Source organism: Uranotaenia lowii, chromosome 1 (assembly GCF_029784155.1).
Source record: "Uranotaenia lowii strain MFRU-FL chromosome 1, ASM2978415v1, whole genome shotgun sequence".
In the NCBI taxonomy this organism is placed as follows: Eukaryota; Metazoa; Arthropoda; class Insecta; order Diptera; family Culicidae; genus Uranotaenia; species Uranotaenia lowii.
The window spans coordinates 203310912-203330660 of NC_073691.1; the positions used below are offsets into that span (position 1 = coordinate 203310912).

General features: G+C 35.3%; 1 protein-coding gene across 1 annotated transcript in view; it reads left to right on the forward strand.

Annotated features, from left to right (window-relative positions):
- The first annotated feature begins 7545 nt into the window (after positions 1 to 7545).
- Positions 7546 to 19749, forward strand: part of LOC129738305 (G protein-coupled receptor kinase 2) — a 175453-nt gene continuing 163249 nt past the window's right edge. The window contains exon 1 of the mRNA XM_055729490.1: positions 7546 to 9082. Within this exon, the coding sequence (XP_055585465.1) occupies positions 9031 to 9082 (52 nt within the window). The 5' untranslated portion in view covers positions 7546 to 9030. The remainder of the gene's footprint in view (positions 9083 to 19749) is intronic.

Genomic DNA, 19749 nt, shown 5'->3' on the forward strand with positions numbered 1-19749 from the left:
TCATTTTCTTTTTCAATGTAGGTAGCATTATGTTCCCCTAGAATGTTTTTTGAGTAATATTACTTGATATTAATTCGTTGTACATTGAAATGTATTTGCAAAATGATGGGATTTGAGGGAAGGGTAATGAAGCGAATCATTTGTTTGTATGAATATTAAACGATTCACTTATATAATTGTCCATAAGCCTGATTTTTTAATTAACATGTTAATACTTAAATCCAAGAACAAAGAGAAAAATAGCTTTACTTTGCTGAAATTTTTGTAACAACAAATTAAGAATATTGTTGACCTTTTTCTGCAATTTTTTTTATTCTTACCAAAAGTTTGACTACTTTTTGTGCCATTCATTTTTAAATGTCAGATTTCAAATCAACCTTATCGGTCAGAGTTATTCTTATGTTTATAATATATTTAGAAATGAACAAGAGGGGAACTGTTTAGCTGAGAACAATATATCACTTCTATCCAATAAGGTCTATAAATTTCTCTAGAGTAATATACTATTTTTAGGTTTTTTAATTAAAGCAATAAAACTTTATTTGTTTCTTGGTGAAATTTTTTAAAAAGATTTCTTTTCACTTTTCATTTAAAAAATTGGAAAACAATAAGACACACCCTGTGCGCGACTGCAATGTTTTTGATTTCAAACATCGTTTCAAGCAAAAGTCATGTAAAATTACAACAAATTGACCCGAATGAGGAAACGCATGTATTTTTTTTCAGGGCTGCGTTATAGTATACAACACATCTGACCGAATTTTACATGAAATCAAATTTTACATGAAATGTAAAGCTCAGTATTTTTTTCTGTGTATGGTTACCGGAATTGAAGATGTACTGTACATTAGAGTGCCCCAAATGACCCGACTTTTGAAAAAGTTATGCGCTGCAGGCTAAAATTGATCCTAGACATAGTACAAGATCTCATGCCAAATTTGGGCCAAATCGGATCACGGGAAGGGGTCGCTCAACGAGCCTGAAGTTTGTATGGGATTTTGAGACATTTTGTTCGGGAGAAACATGAAAAACCAGTTTTTCATCAATAACTTTGGTTCCCGTCGGCCGATTTCTTTCAAAAACGGGTTTTCTTAAAGCCTAAATTATGAAAAACATTTCATTTGAAGACTGCATATCGATAAGAGTTAAGACAAAAAAGTTATTGGACTTCCAAAATGGGCTTACTTTTTTTACGGTGGTATTCATCACTGCTAATGAGGCGTCAATAAGTTCGACCGCCCCGACTCATTTACAGTGATGAATACCATCCTTAAAAAAGTTAGCCCATTTTGGAAGCCTAATAACTTTTTTGTCTTAACCCTTATCGATATGCAGTCTTCGGATGAAATGTTTTTCATAATTTAGGATTTAAGAAAACCCGTTTTTGAAAGAAATCGGCCGACGGGAACCAAAGTTATTGATGAAAAACTGGTTTTTCATGTTTCTCCCGAACAAAATGTCTCAAAATCCCATACAAACTTCAGGCTCGTTGAGCGACCCCTTCCCGTTATCCGATCTGGCCCAAATTTGGCATGAGATCTTGTACTAGGGCTAGGATCAATTTCAGCCTGCAGCGCATAACATTTCACAGGTTTTGAATTTCCCATACAAATATGGGGCAGTAGGGTGGCCCAAAATTGTACTATGTCTGGGATGTTGGGGGCTCAAGCTTCAAATGATAGCTTAGGGTGTAAGAAACAATATTTTATATGGCGGCGACTCAGAAAAATGATGTTTAGAGGTCGCACTGGTTCGATTTTTGAAAAAAGGCCATTTTTTCGAAATTTTGTCCTAATAACATTTTCAGATCTTGAAAAAGTATCAAACATGTGTCTCTAATATTTTTTAAATTTTCTTTATAATGTAAGTTTTAAACTAAAAATTTATTGGGACTATTTTGGACTTTCAATTTGTATGTATGATTTTTTTAATTACACAATACTGTGAATTTTTGTAAAAAAAATAATTAAAATTAACAAAAAAGTGTACTTTGGATTAAGATTTTTAATCAATATTGAATTCAAAAGATGCGCGACGTTAAAATGTGTAACTTTGCAGAAGAAAGTGTATAGCTATGACTTGTCGTTTCAATGTAATTCAAGTTTCACTGTGGAAAAATGTCACAATTTTCAAATTTTTGCTAAGAATTGTTCTATATTATGATGTTGTTGAGTTTCGAGCAATCTAAGAACCAAATAAACTTCTGATATCAAACTTTTTCATCCTTTTATCGATCCTTCAATCAGCAGAAATAACCATGACTAGTTTCTAGATTTTTATTTTAAATTTTTTTAGTGGTTGTAGCCATAACACATTCACCAAACCGTCACCCAAGTATGGGTAACACGACCTTCAATCAATAAAAAATCTAGAAACTTGGAATGGTTCTTTCTGGTGATTTAAGGATCGATAAAAGGATGAAAAAATTTGATATCAGGAGTTTATTTGGTTCTTTGATTGCTCGAAACTCATCAACATCATAATATAGAGCAATTCTTAGCAAAAATTTGAAAATTGTGACTTTTTTTCCACAGTGAAACTTGAATTACTTTGAAACGACAAGTCATAGCTGTACACTTTCTTCTGCAAAGTTGCACATTTTAACGTCGCGCATCTTTTAAATTCAATATTGATTAAAAATCTTAATCCAAAGTACACTTTTTTGTTAATTTTATTTATTTTTTTTACAAAAATTCACAGCATTGCGTAATCAAAAAAATCATACATACAAATTGAGAGTCCAAAATAGTCCCAATAAATTTTTAGTTTAAAACTTACATTATAAAGAAAATTTAAAAAATATTAGAGACACATGTTTGATACTTTTTCAAGATCTGAAAATGTTATTAGGACAAAATTTCGAAAAAATGGCATTTTTTCAAAAATCGAACCAGTGCGACCTCTAAACATCATTTTTCTGAGTCGCCGCCATATAAAATATTGTTTCTTACACCCTAAGCTATCATTTGAAGCTTGAGCCCCCAACATCCCAGACATAGTACAATTTTGGGCCACCCTAATGGGGCAGTCTACTGTACATGCTATTTTATCTGGAACCGAGGATCAACTTCGTCGGGCGATCACGCCAAAATCGCTGGGGCTCTCGGCTACTACTACTGCAGCTAGTGGACAATCATCGCGTTCGCTCTTCGGGTCCGTTGAATAGTAGAGTAGCTCACCTTAGTGAACTGGTGTAGTGCGGTGTAGTAGCTGACAGCTTCGATGAACTTGTATAAACACAGGATGTTTATACTTCAGTAGAGGATAATTTCAAAATAAACGTCCCTTAAAATCAATAGCATAAAACTTCGGGTAAATCAGCTTACATATATTCGAACTTCAAATCTGACCCTGGTATGAAAAATTTAAAGAGAAACTCAGTATGGCGATTTGGCACAATGGCACATATACTTTAACCGATATACACCACTTAATAGGTCGATTCACTCACTGCCTAACCTCATTGTTTTTGACACTTCGCGATTCCTGTTTTGATTCCTTATTTTCCAATTCTACACGCTGAGGAAGCTCAGCAAACATTTGTGTAGGGGCGCATCCTAACACACACAACTGTACAACGTGATTAGCCTTACCTGGTAATACACGACATACCTTGGACAAAGAAGAACTGGAAGCGATTGGACGTGAGTGAACGGGTGTGAAATAATATGGTGTTTTGATAACGATTCTAAGCTTTAGATTAAAATCATTGTCGGGAATTCACTAATATTTGGGCCCTCATTTAATTCTTATTCACACGTTTTTAGCAATAGTTCTCAGCTTAATTTTGGGATAAAACAAAATTAAGAAGGAAATTAATTGTTAAAAATTAGATGTTTCAGTATCACATAATGAAAAATCAGTCATTTTGTTTGTTAATCCTGCTGAAAAAAGAAAGCTTTGAATAAATGGATTTAAACTTAAAAGTTAAACTATCCGACGTAATTTTTATACCTCGGAAATATCATATCGTAAATATTTTGAATATGTAGTTCAGCATTTTCTTTCAGTATGTTTACCGGAGGATTTTCCTTTATTGGATTCTTCTGTCCCTGAATAGTGTTGTCGTACAAGTATGTGCATTTGTTTACAGCTTCCGGTCAAAATAACAGAAGAAACTTCCGGACAATCGATTCGGCACACTCGAATTCTTTAGAAGCTTTCCACATTTAGGCTGATATCATACTCAGGCGACAAGCAGCGCGTTGATTTGCGACGCTCTCACAGGACATACCTGCTCTCATTCAATCTCCATGGAAAAAGCGCATACCTGTCATACTGAGCGAATTGGAAAGCGCGACAAAGCTGGTGCCAGGGTGTTTTGTAGGGCCACAAGTGGGAAATCCTATAGGAATATTGTTTTTTCTCGGTTTGAAGCAGTGATTCCGGGTTTTAAGAACAATAGTTCGAAGATCCGTCCGAATTTGTAATAATAAACTAAATAATATCCTGATCGGTGAGAAATTTCTCACGAATTATTAGTTCCCGCAAAATAGCAAGGAAATTTGTCTGTTGGAATTTCGGATTTCTTGCAATCTGGATAATGATCTGATGAGTTTTTAATGGCTCCCGAAAGAAAGGAGACGATTCCAAGCATTATCAGATGTAGAGAAATGATTATTTGTAGTGAATTTCAAAGCGCCATGACGCGCCAGTATGACATACCAATGCGTTGTATTGCTTTCTTATTGGAACATAGAACGCAAAGCGACGCATTGTCGCCTCAACATGACATCAACCTTAGACAGTCATTTGATGGGATTTTTTTGTTTCAAGTAGAAGCGCCGCCCCAGAATATTCAATGTAAAGAAGGTTGGTCCAGAAGAAATATGTTGAAAAAAGTGTTTTAAAAACATGTTGAAACATTTTAATAAACAAACCTCCTTTCCGATTTTTTAAGAATTTTCAACTTTTTGTTCATTCCCGGAGAGATAGCCATTAAGAAATACAAAAGTTCGCTAAATATAGTTCACAAAATGGGACCTGGTTTTTCGACATTCTCAAACTGAGTTTTCAGTCAAATTTCTTGACCGTGCAGCTGCTCGAAAAATTTTGCCGCACCTCATTTTTCGTTCTTAAGCCTAGTCCACACTAGGCAACATGAACTGCGATTTTTGTTATGAGACGAACTTTGTTGTCTGTTGTTGTTGTTGGAAACCTGAGACGGTCTCAGTGTCTCCCGAAGAAAATGGGAGACGCTGAGACCGTCTCGAGACGAACCGTCTCCTAGTGTGGACTAGGCTTTAAAACTTGAAGAACGTGCGATTTGTCACCACAAAAGGGAATTACGTCATCGTGAATCGACCCATGAGAAAACGGCAGACACGAATAGCGCTATCTGACGACAAACGTGGAACCATTACACTGCAAATTTCTTCGGGGCTTTTGTCAGAGGTGCCAGGTGTCCTGACTATTCAGGATTTTCGAGAAACTGTCCTGATTTTTGAAAAACTTTCGAACTTTCCTGATTTTAGAAAATTGGTTTTTAAAAGGTTCTGAGTTTGTCCTGTTTTAAAAACAAAAAAAACTCAATAAGAATCGAATTTGTGGATAAGTTATGAGAACATTGAACAAATCTGCAATAAATTAGTTTGACCCATTTGTAGGATAGTAATCTTCGGTTCATATGATATTTAAACGGTGTTTTTCGATATGAACTGCAGTCCAGTCAAGAAGATGCTCACATTCATTGCATATATTAAGTCGCCTACATCATCTGTTTATGCTTTGTTTATGAAATCTAGTGTTATCCTGAAGAAAGCTGATTTTCTTCACGGTTTGTTTTGTGATTCTTTGCCCCTCGCCCGGTCGGGCACCATCCCATGTGTTCGACCCATCTGTGTTTCAATGTGGGTACGAATGCGATTGGTTTCTTTATCGTTTCCCATCAACATTGTGACGGCGAGGGGCAAAGAATTACGCAAGTAGTTCAAAAGCTGTTCACAAAACAAAAGCCCTGCTCACATTTCACCGGGTGTAAAATGTTTAAACTAAAGCAAATTTTTTGATCGAAAAATTTATTTAAGATTGCCTGTTGTCCCCTTCGAAATTTTCAAAAAACCCGGGGAAATAGATAAAGTTTTAAGTATTTTATGGAAATTTCGGAAAATTTATCAAATATCTGGAAGATAACAAGAACAAAACAAAATTGTGAAAGATGAGATTTTTAATAAGGTATTCTTGATTTTATCGAATTTTTCGATAAAAAATTACTTGATTTATGGGTTTTGTGCAGTGAATCAAATTGTCCCTGATATTGTCCAAGCGATAAAGTCGACCTGTTGTTTTCTCTTTACTCTCTCTCCGTGCGACAACCTTTTTTATCATGAATTGTCGCGTCATTGAGAAGATAATGACAAATGCTTATTTGAAATTGTCCTGAAATTTCAAACTTGGGACAATCCGCTTCGACTATGTGGGTAATCCAGCTGATTTCGTGATATTGAAAAATTATGTTATCAAATCATAACTAATCTGAGAAGAGCTCTTAGCCTGACATTAAGGGAAAATGTTATTTAGAAGTGGTACAGGGACACTGAGTCGCAACCGCGGCCAATCTGTCCGGATCCGGAACGAAAAATGTCAAAGTTATCGGATCAAGACTAGCGGCATATTAATAGAAAGCTCTTGGCCTCCTCATGAAGGGAATCTTTAGAAAAATTGGGGGACACTGAGCTGTGGCTATGCTCATTTTGTCCGATTTCGGAATGAAATATGTCAAAGTTTTGGATCCCCGAATCCCCTCTCCTATCGATTCTCTTCATGAAGAGGCATGGAGCTTTCTATCAATATGCTGAAAGTCTCGATCCGAGAACTTCGACATTTTTCGTTCCGGAACCAGACAGATCGGCCATGGCCACGACCGAGTGTCCCCGAATTGCTTTTCCTATCGATTTTCTTCATGAAAAGGCCAATAGCTTTCTATTGATATGGCGGAAAATTTCTTTTTGAAAATTTATAAATTGGCATAAAAACTATAAGCAGGCTCGGTTCCACAGAAGAAACAAAAATGATGTAAATTTATCATTACAAAATATAAAATTTTCCCATACAAACTTAAAAGTTCAAATTTACTCATGTAAACGTTACCTAAAAATTCCGCAAAAAATCATGGATGAGTTTTGAACCAAAACGAAGCCTTTTAGACCCCAGGGTTTGAGGAAATTAAAAAATTACCCCAAATCGACTCAGCCTACTGTCGCATATAAATGTACTCACTCGTGTATTAATATATTCTCTTAACAAAAAGAAACAAAATTTACAATTTATTCTTCATTGCTCAGGAAATTTTCCCCTTTTCGAAAATCAAATCTCGAAACTTTCCTTCATGAAGAACTATTATCGTCTGTCTCGTTCAATGTCCTGGAAGGTTTTTTCCTTTGTTTAATTGCAGTAGAAATCGGCAAATACCTATCCGTCTTACAGGTTTATTTAGCATACAATAACGCGTTGTCTACCGCACCTTATTTAACATTGCCAATCAACAAAATGGAAAGTCCTCTTAACCTTTGATGTTTTTTTCTTCTCTTTTTTCCCTTTTTACAGAATCGCTGCTGCCCATCAGAACGTCAGGCTTTTGCTTACCCGTTACATGAAATTGTTCGAAAAGGGAGAGAAAAAAAGGTCAAATAATTTGTTGCTGGCTCCAATAAAGTGTGTGATTTTTAAAGCAGCAACCTTCTCCGGTCAGAATACGAAGAAGATTTCTCCAAGCGTGGTGTTGTTTACTCGACGTGGTGGTGCGTTTCCAAATTGCGACACCGTCAGCTGTTTGCGGTTTTGGTTCGTTGATGCGTTTGCTGGTGCGTGTTTGAGGCGTCGAATCGCGTCGGGCGTTTAGATAGTTAAATTGTGTGCGGTTTTGTGCGAAAGAAGAAAAATTGTCGGTGCCGGCGCCTGGCAATGAAAACCGGTCACCGGTCACCTGCCAATGCCACCACGGATCTCTCGGGTCTGCCGTAGTCGTCAATGGTGCTCTGAGTGAGTTCCTCCTCGGTGCTCGAAAGCTGTTTTGATGCGGGTCATTCATTGGAAGGAAGAGATCGAGTGAGAGCTAGTTGGTTGGTCGATCGACCACGAAACAAGTTTCGGTTTCGGTTTTTTTGTGCTTCTAAGAAAGCCTGCTTTTGATGTGAGTGTTTAATTATTATCGGCGCACGCACCCTTAGTACCGATCCATTCAAGAATAAAGGTGGCGCTCGAGTGAAAAAGGAAAAAAAGAAATTCCCAGGTATCATCTGATAAAGCTACAACTCAGCTAGGCGATTAGCTTCCATTGTAAGGTAGCCACCAAGAGTTCGTTGAGTTGATGAAGAGACTCCATCGAAGGTGGACGACTGAGGCGCCCAAAACCTCAGTAACAGGAGCAGTAGCAGACAAGAAGAAGAAGACGACGTCGACACGGGCCGAGGCAAACGACGACAAATGTTTATCCATTCCATCAACAAGTGGAGGAGATAATCGGTGTGAAGATTCGAGTGCAAATTGAACGACGACTCTCGGGGCGAGCGTATACATTTCTCAAGTGTTTGTGTCCATCCATTCGGGGTACGACGGATTTGGTGCGGTACTCCAGTGTGTAATATTTGTTAGAAAACGGCCTCGGTGCCCCGCGGAATCTCAGTCCTCGGTCCAAGTGTGCGCGATTTCCGAAGCCAGCTGATTGTGCCAAAATCCAAATTATTATGTATCAAGAAGATTCGCCATCACCACCCACAACATCATCGCAACCAGCCCTGTCGACCACTTAAGAGTGAGCGAGCTAACGAACGCGCTTAGATAAGATAAACCGCGGCAGAGCGATCCAAATCGGTTACGTTAAAAAAAACTTACACAAATTGTCAGGAGCTCAACTTAAAGAACGGAAAAAAACGCACAAGCTCCACGCGCGCGTGCTTAGGGATACCGTTTATCCCCAAACAACTTCGTCAAGGATCGTTCCCCTCCTTGCTACCGGAAAAAGGTAGCCCTTGAAAATATTTCTTTCTCTCGGCGCCGTTCGGTTCACAAAAAGCCGCCACCCTGGAACTAATGGAATTAGAGAACATCGTGGCCAACACGGTCTACCTGAAGGCGCGAGAAGGTGAGTGGAGATTTTTTTAATACGCACACTAGTTAGGGGTATGTTTCGGAATCAATACGCTAAGGGCTAAAATCGTTCCTTGGCCTGCCAGAAGAGCCCATGCAAAATTTTAGCTCATCTGGCTCTAACTCCAAGGAGTCGATGAACGATACACATGTTTTTATGGAAATTTACCATCATTTGTTCTAACTCATTTGCTAAGTTCACTTTTTTGGCACTTTCATGCACATACATTGATTGTTCTACAATCAATGTTACCTTGTCAAGATGTCATTTGGCACAATTTCTTTGAAGATCAAAACTCAAGGCTGGGTCATTCGGCTGAAAACAATGGGCCAAATAGGCCACTAGCCTGAATAGGTTATTCCGCCGAAGGCTATTAGGCCGAAAGGATGTTAGGTCGAAACGTCCTCAAGATGAATGATCATTAGGCCGAATGAACGATAAGCCAAATGGATGCTAGGCTGAATGGCCATTAGGCAAAATGGTTGCTAGGCCAATAAAACATCTTTAACACTTGCTTGCATGTTAGGCCGAATGATCAGTAGGTCAACCATTCGGCCAAATGACCGTCCGTCCTATCATCTATTCGACCTAGTATCCATTAGGCCTGATGACCATTCTTCCTAACGATTATTAGACCAAGTGAACATTCGACTTAACGACCATTCGGCATAACATGCAGACAAGCGTTAAAATGACTTATCAGCCTAGCATCCATTCGGCCTACCGACCATGTTTCCGACCTGTTTTCTATTTTTTTTTTCTATTTGGTAGGAGCCCGTTCATCGATTTCTTGAAGATGAAAACGTGTAATAGTCCTTTCAAAATTACATGCATGTAGCCTACCTACGACTAACTCAAGATTTTTCGGAGAACGTTTCAGCATCAAAAAGTTAGAAATTATTACAATTTCATTCAATTTCAAACATCTAATTAGCAGACTTTCTATGATTTTTTTTACATACTTCAAAGTTTAAAGTATGATGACCATAGAATAATTGCTTTTATCTTGATAAGCGAGTTCATTTAGCAAACTCCGAACCTAAGCGATGCTCACCATTTCCAAACGACCAGTGTTGCATGTTTTGCCGTTCGACCATCATTTCATCTCCTTCAGCAAAAGCAGCAACAATAGGGGAGTCCAATGCTACCGATTCGATGTGTTCAACTTGCTCCTGAAACAACAAAATGTGCTTATTTTGAAGGATGTGTTTAAAGGAAAAAGTTAGTTTATTAACCCAGTTTGGCAGTCCTCGCTTAAAACCGCTTTATCTTTCTTGTTTCTCATCCGATTTTCACAAAATTACAACTCTTCAGTTTTCCGTCATTCAAAGTCTAAGTCTAAGTCTACGGAATGCTAATTTTTTTTTCACTTAGCGTCCAAGAAAGCTGAAGCTAGGAGCTATACGTTGCACATAAGGATATTTTTTTTTTATTTTTTTTTTAGATCATGACCACAAAAATTGTAAAAAAGTGGTTTAAAAACCATACCGTTTAGTCAGTGAACCGTAAAAATTGTTTAAGTCATACATTTTGAAAAGAGGCCAGCCAAGTTGACGAAATTTGGCAAATTTTTCATGTTTAGATTTAAAAAATGCGAAATACAGAATTTTTGAGAATTTACAAAAGAAGCTGTTTTTCGAACTTTTTGTCAATTTTCAACTTCACAGGTTTTATTGCACTTAAACTTAACTTTGCATAGGATTTTGAGTATATTCACGCAAGATTTTCGCAATAAATTTATATTCATCCGAATGGAAATTTCATACCGATTCTTATGATGTGATTACATAATCGTTGCGTTGTTCCGTATTTTGAAAATCTAAAAATGCAAAATGTGCCCAATTACGTCAACTTTCCAATTCTCTTTTCAAAATTTATCTCCTGCGACTTCAACAATTTTGACGGATCATTGATTGAAAAGTACGGTTTTTACACCACTGTTTTTTTACATTTTCTGCGGTTATGATCTTAAAAAAAATCCAAAAAATATATCCTTATGTGCAACTTATAGCTTCTAACTTCAGCTTTCTTCGACACTAAGTGAATTTTATTTTCTGAGCATTCCGTAGCTGATCTACTGTCTTTTTTCCGAAGATTTTTTTTGGGATTTTTTTTTTCTTAAACTTTGAATAACGGAAAACTGAAGTGTTGTGGGTGAATATTGTCTAAGAAACATATTTGAGTTACATTCGAAAAAAGAAATTTCAGGGAAGGATGAGGGTTAATTTGTGACTAAGCTATTGTAAAATAAATTTGTTCTTTGCACATATTTTGGTAGTAAATTTTTTTCCAAAATCTGGTGTTTCGAATGAGATATTTTTTTTTAAGATTTAAATTTTTAACAGCACAAAAATATCCCCATTTTTAGCAAGCGATTACTGCCTAATAAATACGAAAACCGAGCAGAAAAACAAGAGATATGATAAAAACCTTTCATTCTACTTACCGTTTAATCTCAAACACACTCAATATTGTCCAAACATTATAAACAAAATTAACTTTTTAGAAAAACTTTGTTTACATTGTTGTTCAACCAAAACGCCTGTCAGATCTAATTTTGTGCTTCCATCGCATATTATCTGCAAACCTTCAAATCTTCATTTTTTTTCCAGCAGAACTGCTGCAGTCTTTTTGTATATTGATCGGAAAAGATCGCAGCAGGAAGAACCGAAGTAGGCTTTGACGAAAAAAGACGAAGAAAATTTTCCGCGTGTGTCAAAATCATTGTACTAAAAAAATTTACTTTTGAAAAGAAATTAATCGAAGAGTGACATGTCTACACTGGTCATGTAGTTAGCAAATTCTTCCGATAGTTAAGCAGAATCAGACGATCGAAAATCGATCCAATAAATTCTCTTCCCGGAAGGTTCTCTGGAGGAAATCGTAGCTTGCAGTAAAGCGAAGCTAAGTATTATTTTTTTTTATTGAATTCGTTCGTTCTTCGTAATCCGGGATAAACATACTCCAATAAGTGCTTTTGTAATGAATTGTGAGAAAATTGTTTCGAAACTTGTTGTTATTACTTAGAGTCTTTTATTAATGTTTGCATAGTCCTGATTCAAGTTCTAGTATTCATTTTACGCGTATGGAAGTTCAAACAAATTCAAACATATTTGCCGCATGATGCTACGAGAGGATTTTTTTTTCATTTGTTTTTTTTTTGGTGAAAATACAATGATTTTTATCTGTTTTGGAACTTCTTTTTCGAAATGTTTGTAAGGATAAGAGTGACGATTGAGTTATTTCGCAGAAGAAAAGAAGCACTCAAATCCTGAAAAGTGATTCAAAAGTACTTCCTGGATTATCAAGCATCAGTGACTGAAAGGTGCAGGGATGATCGTCATAAGTACAACCGGACCATAAAATACAAATCAACTAAGCTGCCTGCTTCCCTCATCGCCTATTAATGGACTTTGGTGAGATTGTTTCATTTTATTTCAATTATATTTATACATAAATATTTCGTCAATCCTATTTGCCATGTAAGATTTCCCACTTAAACATCCCTTCCAAAACCTTTCCGAAACAGCTTTATGGGTCGTATGAGTTCTCTGCACCTAAAGAGTTATTTTTGCTGTTTCAGATAATCCCTTTTATGATTACATTGACTTGTCACGGTGTGCATCATGGTACCACACTGATCTTCAAGAGCAGCACTTGGAATGAATATTGAATCCAGATAATCATTTTGGCATCTAGCGTTGCTCTTGATTATCAAATGTACCTCGTGTATCAGCCAAAGCAAGATGTGTGTAGTCACCCTATGCTATGCTATGATCCGAAAAGATCGCAGCAATCAGGAAATTCTTCATTGATAGTCATAGCTTAACGGTAGTGGAAATGAATCTTCACCCGTTTTTGATGGAGTAAACGAACAGCTCCTGACCCAACGTCACCGAGGCAGTGAAACGCTTAAAAACACAAGATAAACAAGATCGTGCAGCTCTATTTCTTAAAACAATTTCTAGCATCCAGGAAACTCAATAAGTCTAAACGACTCAACTAAAGAGAAAAAGCTTAGTTCATGTAGAAATGTGACAGTTACGAATGCGTGTATCTGAAAATCCATTCGTTTGACCGAAAACTTTCAATGAAGGAAATAAAGGTAATCTTATGGAAATTCATGAAAAAAATTGAAATAAAATATTTAGATATCGTTCTTTGTTAGGAATATTTCTACTTTATCCTTGGTATCTCTCATCGGGCGGCGCTCCTTTTTCCAGTCATGTTATTCATCAGTTTTTCCCACTCAGATATACCTTCGTCAAATCTGTATTTTGGGAGGCTGCATCCTCCTCCTTAAATTTCCGCTATTTTTTGGCAGAAAACTTCCTTTTTGGAAGAAAATGAGTGCAATTTGGTGGAAGCAGCGAAATTAACAAAACTTGATTATTTTTGTGCCACTGAAATACGTTTTTTCTGGAATGAATTTTGCTGGCAAAATCTGACAAAAACGAAGCAGAACCAAATTTGCCGTTTTTGTCATTTTATGCATTTTTGACCATTTTTGTAATTTTTGTAATTTTTTGTCATTTTTGTATTTTTGTCTATTTCTGTGGTTTTTGTCCCTTTTGTAATTTTTGTAATTTTTTTAATTTTTGTATGTAATTTTTGTAATTTTTATCATTTTTGTCCCTTTTGTAATTTTGTCATATTTGTCGTTATTATTTTTTTTGTAGTTATTTTTGTATTTTTTGTCATTTTTGTAATTTTTTGTCACATGCAGTAACTATTTCCAAAAAATAATCCAAAGGATTCGTACCTAGAAGATGATCTTGAACTGATTCCCGAGTCTGATTTTTTAATCCGAAGCTTATTATAGTGTCAAACTTAAAAATTCAAGTTTCTCAATTTAAACCAAGTGCTGGCTCGACTCACGCGCACCTTCTCTATTTATTTGCTCAGCGATAACATCGCTGCAACTCAACTGTCACGAGTCGACAATGGCTTCCAGTTCAGGTAACTCAATAAAAACCTGCCAGAGGCACAGGGCAGAACGAAATTTTCTCTCATTTCTCTTCGATTCACTCACACGGACAGTAGTCGGTATGTGGATTTACTTTTTTCGTTGTTGTTGCTGTTGTTACCAAGATTGCTTGTTTGTTTGTTTTCTTCTTCTTTTGGTTTACTTTTGTTGGTAGGTGTTTATTTTTTACGCTTTATTTCTGGTTGATTGCCTCTGGCCATTCTGATTGTAGAGATCGTTTATCTGAAGATATTTTTAAACCCGCTACCTTCATCCTATTGCACTGCTCGTTTTTCTTACAACTGTGCGTAGACACCGAGAGTGCGACTGGCGGATGGATAAAATTAACCTCCAAAAGTTAAGAAAAAAACAACAACTTTGCTCCCATGCTATTTAAACGATTCTCGTCACAATTTGCTGGTGGCAGTTTTTTTCTACGCAACTGTTTCGAGATTAATAAAACATCTCTTGAATTCTGTTAAGAAAATATTTTTATATAGAATATTCTTGAAAAAGCTTCATTAAAAAGGATGAAACGTCGAAGATCGTAAAATAATCCTTTCATAGAAAACCCCACCACAAACCAACGACCATCTTTGGGTGATAAAAAAAAAACTGGGACAATTAATTGTCTAAATAATCAACACTACACAACACGTCAACACAGAAACCATCAGCAGCAGCACGACCCAAAAGCATCTCCAAAATGGTTCCACCAAACCGCGGTATCGTGTGACTGTCAACAAATAACGCGGCAAGAGGTGCACATGTAATTCTATCTAGTGACAACCACAAAACAGCAACAATAAACAATATCAACAATTACAGTTAATGCCGGTGTGGTGACATCTGGGGCAAGCTTGTGTTGTAGGATTTTTTTTTGCAAAACCATGTGACGTTTGTATTTGGTACGCCGGATTCATGCGGTTACGATGAAAATATTTGCAAATGTTTCGATGTTTCAAAAATCACAAAAAAACACTCAAGCCTTCATTAAACAGTATAAAAATTAAGTATTAAAGTATAAAAATATTACTGAAGTAAGAACCTTCAATGAAAACATAAAATTGATTTTGTTCTCAACCATGGCATGCAGTTAAAAAGTTCAGCAGTGTTAGAAGCTCAACAGAAAAGATGTCAATTATCAAGACAGTTTTTGCTTTTGTTCTCTTCTAACTGCACACAATTTTTTGCTTAATAATCCTGTTTATAAACCTAAGCCCAAAAAGGCTTTTACAATGAATTTGATTTTTGAGATTCTGCTTATAAATAGTTACAATTCTATTTAACATTTTTGGAGGTTTTCTAATAGCTAATTAAATTTTATTTAATTCATAATGAATGTCGTTTGAACTTTTTTGTATTAAATAAAGCTAAAAAAATGCAGAAAAAAAAATCGAACCCATGTTTTTACCCGAGAATTTACTCACCCATATCATCAGAAAAGTAGGCGTTGACTCGAGGCAAGGGCAGGCGTTTTCTTTCGCTCGTATTTTTTTCGGTAATTTAGATTTCTCTACTAAAATTAAAGTGACTCATTTTTATCATATCGTAATTTTTTTTTCATTTACGTTATTATTGTCATTTATGTCATTTTGTAATTTTTTTTGCATTTTTTTCATTTTCGTTATTTTTGTCATTTTTTTACATTTTGTAATTTTTGTCCTTTTTATCATTTTTGATAAAAGTGAAAAAACTGACAAAACTGACACAACTGACGAAATTGACAAAAAGTGACAAATATAACATAAAATGACAAAAGTGACAAAAATGTCAAAAATGATAAAAATGTTATAAACGACAAAAATTAATGGAATTTCAAAATTGATAAATATTTGAATTTAGTCATTTTGTCATTTTTGTCATGTTTTTCATTTTTGTCACTTTTGTCATTCTGGTCATTTTTTTTTCATTTTGTCAATTTTGACAAAAGTGCCCTAAGGAACAAAAGTGAACTTACTTAAAAAATTGTCAAAAATAACAAAATTGCAAAAACGACATAGTGACGAAATCGACAAAATAGACAAAAGTGAAAATGACAAAAATGATAGAAATGAAAAAAATGACAAAAATTGTCATTTATGTCATTTTTGTCATTTTTGTTATATTTTTTCGTTTTTGTCATTTTGTCAATTTTGACAAAAGTGACATAAGTAACAAAAGTGAACTTACTGAAAAAATTGACAAAAATGACAAAAATGACAAAACTGACACAAAAATGATAAAAAAGACAAAAATTGTGAAAATGGCGAAAATAACAAAAATGACAAAAACGACAAAAATGACATAAAAGACAAAAATGACCTGAATGACAAAATCGACAAAAATGATAAAAAGGACAGAAATTACAAAAATAATCAAAATGACAAAAATGACAAAAGTGAAAAGAATGAAATAAATGACAAAAATGACAAATATGATAAAAATGATAAAAAGGACAGAAATCACAAAAATGACAAAAATAATCAAAATGACAAAAATGACGAAAATGACAAAATTGACAAAAATTACAAAATTGACCAAAATGACAAAAATGACAGAAATGACAGAAATGACAAAAATGACAATAATGACAAAAGAGACAAGAAGACAAAAATTACAGAAGACATTGATTTTTTTATTTTTCTCGTACTTTTAATATTTTCTCATTTTTGTCTTTTTAGTGTTTTTGTCGTTTTTGTCATTTTTTTTCATATTTGTCATTTTTATCATTTTTGTAATTTTTGTCATTTTTGTCATTTTAGTCATTTTTTTCAAATTTTGTCGTTTGGGTAATTTTGGTAATTTTTGTCAGTTTTGTCATTTCTGTCATTTTTGTCATTTATGTCATTTTTATCAGTTTTGCATTTTTGTCATTCTCGTCATTTTTGTTATTTTTTGTCATTTTTGTCATTTCTATCTGTTTTGTTATTTATGTCATTTCTGTCATTTTTATTTTTTGGTCATTTTTGTCATTTTTATCAGTTTTGCACTTTTTTTCATCTTTGTTATTTTAAGCATTTTTGTCATTTTTATCAGTTTTGTCATTTTTGTCATTTTTGTTTTTATTGTCATATTCGTCATTGTGGTCATGTTGGTCATTTTTGTCATTTTTGAGTTTTTGGTTTTTTTTTTGTGGTCATTTTTGTCATTTTTATCAGTTTTGTCGCTTTTTTTTCATGTTTGTCATTTTGTTCATTTTATTCATTGTTGTCGTTTCGTTTTTTTTAATTTTTGTCATTTTTGTCAGTTTTTATTATTTTTATCATTTGTGTCATCTCGTCAGTTTTTTTTATTGTTGTCATTTGTCATTTGTAATTTTTGTCATTATTTGCCATTTTGTCATTTTTATTATTTTGGTTATTGCTGTCTTTGTTGTCATTTTGGCCATTTTTCGACTTAATTGCCATTTTTATAATTTGTGTCATTTTTTTCATTTTTGTCATTTTTTACATACTTGTCAATTTTGCCAGTTATGTCATTTTTGTCAATTTAGTCCGGTATGTCATTTTTGTTATTTTGTGATTTTTTTCACTTTTACAATTTTTGCCTTATTTGTCATTTTTGCCCTTTTTGGCATTTTGGCGTTTTTTGTTATTTTTTGTAGTTTTTGTAATTTTTGTCATTCTTTTCATCTTTGGTTTTTTTGTCTTTCTTGTCATTTTTATTGTTGTCGTATTTTTGCTATTTTTTTTTATTTCTTTCATTTTATTCAGTTTGTGTTATTTTATGCTCTTTTATTATTTTTGTCATTTCGTCTTTTTTTTTTTAAATATCGTCACTTTTGTCATTTTCGCCTTTTTTGTCATTTTTTTATTCTACACCCAAAATTCAGCCTCTGTGCCAATGGCGTGTAGTCAATTTCATAGCATCATTGGTACAAGAAGATAACGCGACCGGCATTGATTCGATTTGCGCCCACCGGCATTAATCTCCCAAGTTAACCCAATTGCGTATGTCTGAATGAAACAAAATAAAAACGTTTGCACGTCCCTTCCTATCGCATCACAAGCAGAGATGTTAAAATCGCGAGTCTACATACTCGCACTTTGCCCTTCATGGCAGAACGATTTTATTTCGTTAAACTCAATCTGCAATGATGCTATCTAAAGTTCAACTCGGAAAGCATCAGGAAGTAAGCTTCGGGTAAACTCGGCAGGAGTAAACAGCAATCGGGGGAGAAACATCAGCGAAGCAAAAGAACAGTTCAGCGAATTAAAGAAAAAATCGTTTTCGCTCGGCAGCCGAACACATCAATCGGACAACGCATGGGGGCGTGGCTAAAAGTGATAGATACAAGGGAACGGGAAACGAGCGAGAGAAGGGTGCGAGGAATGTTAACTCGGTCCGTCGGGCAACGATCGCTCGTGAGCATTCGTGTGCGGTAAGCTTCGTTCTGTTGTTTCATTGGTGTGATTTTATTCCTGCGAGGAGGGGAAAACATCAACTCGGAACTGTTCTCTTCGTTTTGTGTGCAATCACGTCATGATTGGAACGAAGATAAAATCAATCTGCACACAACAAGTTAAACTCGGAAAAAATCAGCCGAATGATTCTTTCCGAGGCGAGTTTAAACACCGCTGATCACAAGACGAAGAAGGATGGAAATAAATACCGGCCAACACCAGGCAGCCAGCGAACCGAGCACTGTGCGTGTGAATGTAGCAAAAGCAACAACAAAAACATTCCTTCAATTTACCGGCAAACAACACCGGCCAAGCTGCCCGGCTTTAGCAGCTGTGTATATGTAGCGTGTGTATGTAATAGCAGGCAGTAAGCAAAGCACAGTTCTCATTCAATTGGTTTCCCGTTCCTTCACTCCCGTTCCCTTTCCCGTTTCCATCTTAAGACAAAGGAATGCATTGAAAGGAGGCCAAACGCCTGGAAGCCGCCGTTGTACGTTTTTTGTGATTGATCGGTAACAGAAACCCTATGACAAATATACCTCGTCCTGCATGAAGCTCGAATAGTACACTGGTTAGAATGTCCGACTGGCAAGACGATACAATTGGTGATGTGAGTTCGATTCTCACTACAGCGCTGTGGTTTTAATTTTTATTTTCTTGTTACTGGGATGAATTATCCAATAGGAAGGAAATCCCATAAAATGTTTTTCTTGTTTCGCTTGAATGTAGTGGTCATCATTTTGGTTGGGAGCCGAGTCCTTATGCCAGTTACGGTTTTTCAAACATACCGTCTTCGGCACAGTGCACATTTCAGCGCATTATCGGCACAGAGATTTGCTAAATAGGCATTGGATTTTTGCAACCTCTTCTATGGGTGTATCATTCGGCATTTTTCAATTTCGCCTTTTTTCCATTTTTGTCGATTTCATCATTATTTCGATTTTTGTTATTTTTACCATTTTCTACAAAATGGATAAAACTGTTAAAAAAAAAAAAAAATAGAAGATTCATGTCTGTAACAAAATTTAAATAATTTTCGTAATAACTGTTATAACTAGAATGAATCATTCAAAAAGCTTCCTAAAAAAGAAAAGATTGAAAAAATTTTATCAATAAAACAATGACAAGGTCTATAAACATGTCAAAATTAGCAAATTTGTTAAATCACCATTAATTCGAACTAGAGAAAAACACAGATAGTCGGAAATGGTAAATGTGATGAAAATACCACCTCATCGTTTGTATCAAATAATACAGCTCCTTTCGTCACTGACAATCTTGATTGGCTAGGATTTACATTTCTACTTCAA